Source organism: Otolemur garnettii, unplaced genomic scaffold (assembly GCF_000181295.1).
Source record: "Otolemur garnettii isolate 467f Iridium unplaced genomic scaffold, OtoGar3 scaffold00007, whole genome shotgun sequence".
Lineage (NCBI taxonomy): Eukaryota > Metazoa > Chordata > Mammalia > Primates > Galagidae > Otolemur > Otolemur garnettii.
In genome coordinates, this window is record NW_003852402.1 from 10,543,493 (window position 1) to 10,545,894 (window position 2,402).

A 2,402-nucleotide genomic window follows, 5' to 3' on the forward strand; every position below is an offset into this window, starting at 1 on the left:
TCCCAGACCCCTCACCTCTCCTCTGCACACTCGAAGCAGTCAATTTGGGCAAACACATCAGCGATCTCATCCTTCAGCTTCTGTGGGGTGGCAGAGGGCATGAGGAGGTCAGGGGCAAAGGGCAGGACCCAAGAGATTTGACAATCCTCCCACAGTAACCGCTCTAAGCCCTGGGAAAGACTCTTGACCTGGCCCCTCCCTGACCTCTGTCCTGGACCCCCAATCTGATGGACCTTCCTTCCCTTTGACAGATTCCTTCCCCAAATGTCTCCTTCCCTCCAAGTCCCACCCAAACTATTGCTGGTCTGCACCCATCCTTCTGCTGGTTCTTATCTTAGGGGTGGCAGTCCCCAGGCCCCCACCACTCACCCAGCCTTCCTACCTCTCCCTTTTTGTAGCAGTGAAGTCTCCTGCCTTCTAGCCAAGCCCACCAGACAAGCCTGCCTCCACCCTGCTGCTGTCTTTCTGGGGCACAGTGTGGAGCCTCCCCTGCCCTGCTCTCATCTCTGCCATGGCTCCCTACTGCCTCCTCCGCTCCTCTCTGGCTCCCCTCCATGAACTCCTAGGGGCCCGCTATGTGCCAGGTACTACATGGAGACCAGGGCCCAGGTGGGGCAGGTCCTCTTCTGAGGGACTTTGCAATTCTGTGAAGTTACAAAAGAGGACATGAAGTACAGAGAGAAGGCCCGACATGCCCAAGGTCGGACTCCAAGCCTCTGCTTCCTCTGGCTCCACCCCAAGCCCGTTTCATTTTGACTCTAGAGGAAGGACCTGGTGGCCGAGGAGAACCCCCACCCTGCCCCTCAACTCCCACCAGGGGGAGAGGGGGAGAGGGACAGGTGGCTCAGCCCTCTGCAGGGCAGTGGCAAGAGCACTTGGCAAGCACCCCCAAGAGGTACCCAGCCCCTTCTCTTCAGGGCTCAGGGCCAGCATGTGGCCTGGGAATCTACATCTGAGCCCCGTCCTGGCTCTGCTCTTGTGGAGAGCATGGTCTCATGGGGCTGGACTTACGAGAGGCCCTGGGTCAGAGAGGGTGACCATGCAGAGCGTTGCCAGAGCAGTGTGTAGGAAGGGTCGGCACAGAGTGGCATTCAGCAGGAGCCCAGCTAGCAGGTGATTCTGCAGCCTCATTCCTCACTGCACTACATGTGGGCAGGGGGGTGCACAGCACCTGCAGCCAGGGAGCTCAGGGCAGCCTCCAGGAGGAGGTGGCATCAGGGTTGAGAAGGAAATAATGAGAAGGAGCCTTGTGGGGTGAGCTGGGAGAGTCCCACGTAGAGGGAAGTGTACATGCAAAGATCCCTGGGGTAGGGCTGAGCAAGGCATGTGCAGGGAGCAGAGCCAGACCTGCCTCTAAAAGTTGCTGAGAACCAGATGGGTTGATGTCTCAGAACCTGGTTGTGAATTCTTGACCCAGTGGTTCACAATTTAGAAGGATAAGGCCTAACTGAGGCCACACAGCTGGGGTTAGAAGCCGCCATAGGAGGAAGCTAGTAAAGGCCCAGGTCAGGCTTGGCCCACACAGTAGGTGCGTTGCTGGATTGCTGCCCTCCCTCTCCTGCAGTCGGGTCCTCAGGATCCCATGGTCTCCCTGGGGCTGGGCTGAGGTGGGATGTGGGCCAGAGTCCAGCTGTGCTCTCTGCCCAGGCTGGGTCAGCAGCGGTGGGCGTGTCTGCTCGTGGGCGTGTGTGCGCATGCTCACCTGCGCACGGGAGCGCGCACTCACCTGGATGTCCTCCAGAAGCTGCTTCCGGTGCCACTTGATGCGCTGCAGCTCCTCCGCCTCCCCACTGCTCAGCTCCACTGGGTCTGGAGAGAGAAGAACCAGCGTTCTTTTTCCTTTTTTATTTCAAATTAATATGAGGGCACATATGTTTATACCACACTGTTCTCACTTCCAAGGTAAAGTTCCAGTTTTAAAAGAACCCCTCCCCCAGGGGGCCTGCTGTATACCTTCGCACCGTGCCCATTAGGTGAGATCCCACCAAATGCCCTCCCCCTGCCCCCCTACTAGACTAAATTTGTGTTTTATTGTTCATATGAGCATGCAATTGTTTATATATTGGTTTCATATTAGTATTCAGTACATTGGATATTTATTTATCTCCATTCTTGAGATACTTTACTAAGAAGAATGTGTTTTAACTCCATCCAGGTAAACATAAAAGATGCAAAGTCCCTATCTCCCCAAGAACCAGCATTCTTCTTCACTCACTCCAGCCACACCAACCGGCTTCCTCAGGGCCCTCTTCCCTCCATATAACCAGACAGCCTGCCCTCGTCACTGGAGGCTCCTGAAAGAGGCTGTCCCTGCCTAGGGCAGCCCCGCTTTGTAGCCTGCTTTCTCCTTTCCCCTCCCCTGACCTCTGAAGTATCTTATTTACGTCATCTTTTCTGTCCCT

General features: G+C 55.9%; 1 protein-coding gene across 1 annotated transcript in view; it reads right to left on the bottom strand.

Annotated features, from left to right (window-relative positions):
- CYTH4 (cytohesin 4) overlaps positions 1-1,970 on the bottom strand; it is a 21,997-nt gene extending 20,027 nt beyond the window's left edge. Inside the window, exons 1-3 of the mRNA XM_023509200.1 lie at positions 1,954-1,970; positions 1,727-1,832; positions 16-80 (exon numbers count right to left, since the gene is read on the bottom strand). Coding sequence (XP_023364968.1) covers positions 16-80; positions 1,727-1,832; positions 1,954-1,970 — 188 coding nt within the window. The remainder of the gene's footprint in view (positions 1-15; positions 81-1,726; positions 1,833-1,953) is intronic.
- Between the last annotated feature and the right edge of the window lie 432 nt (positions 1,971-2,402).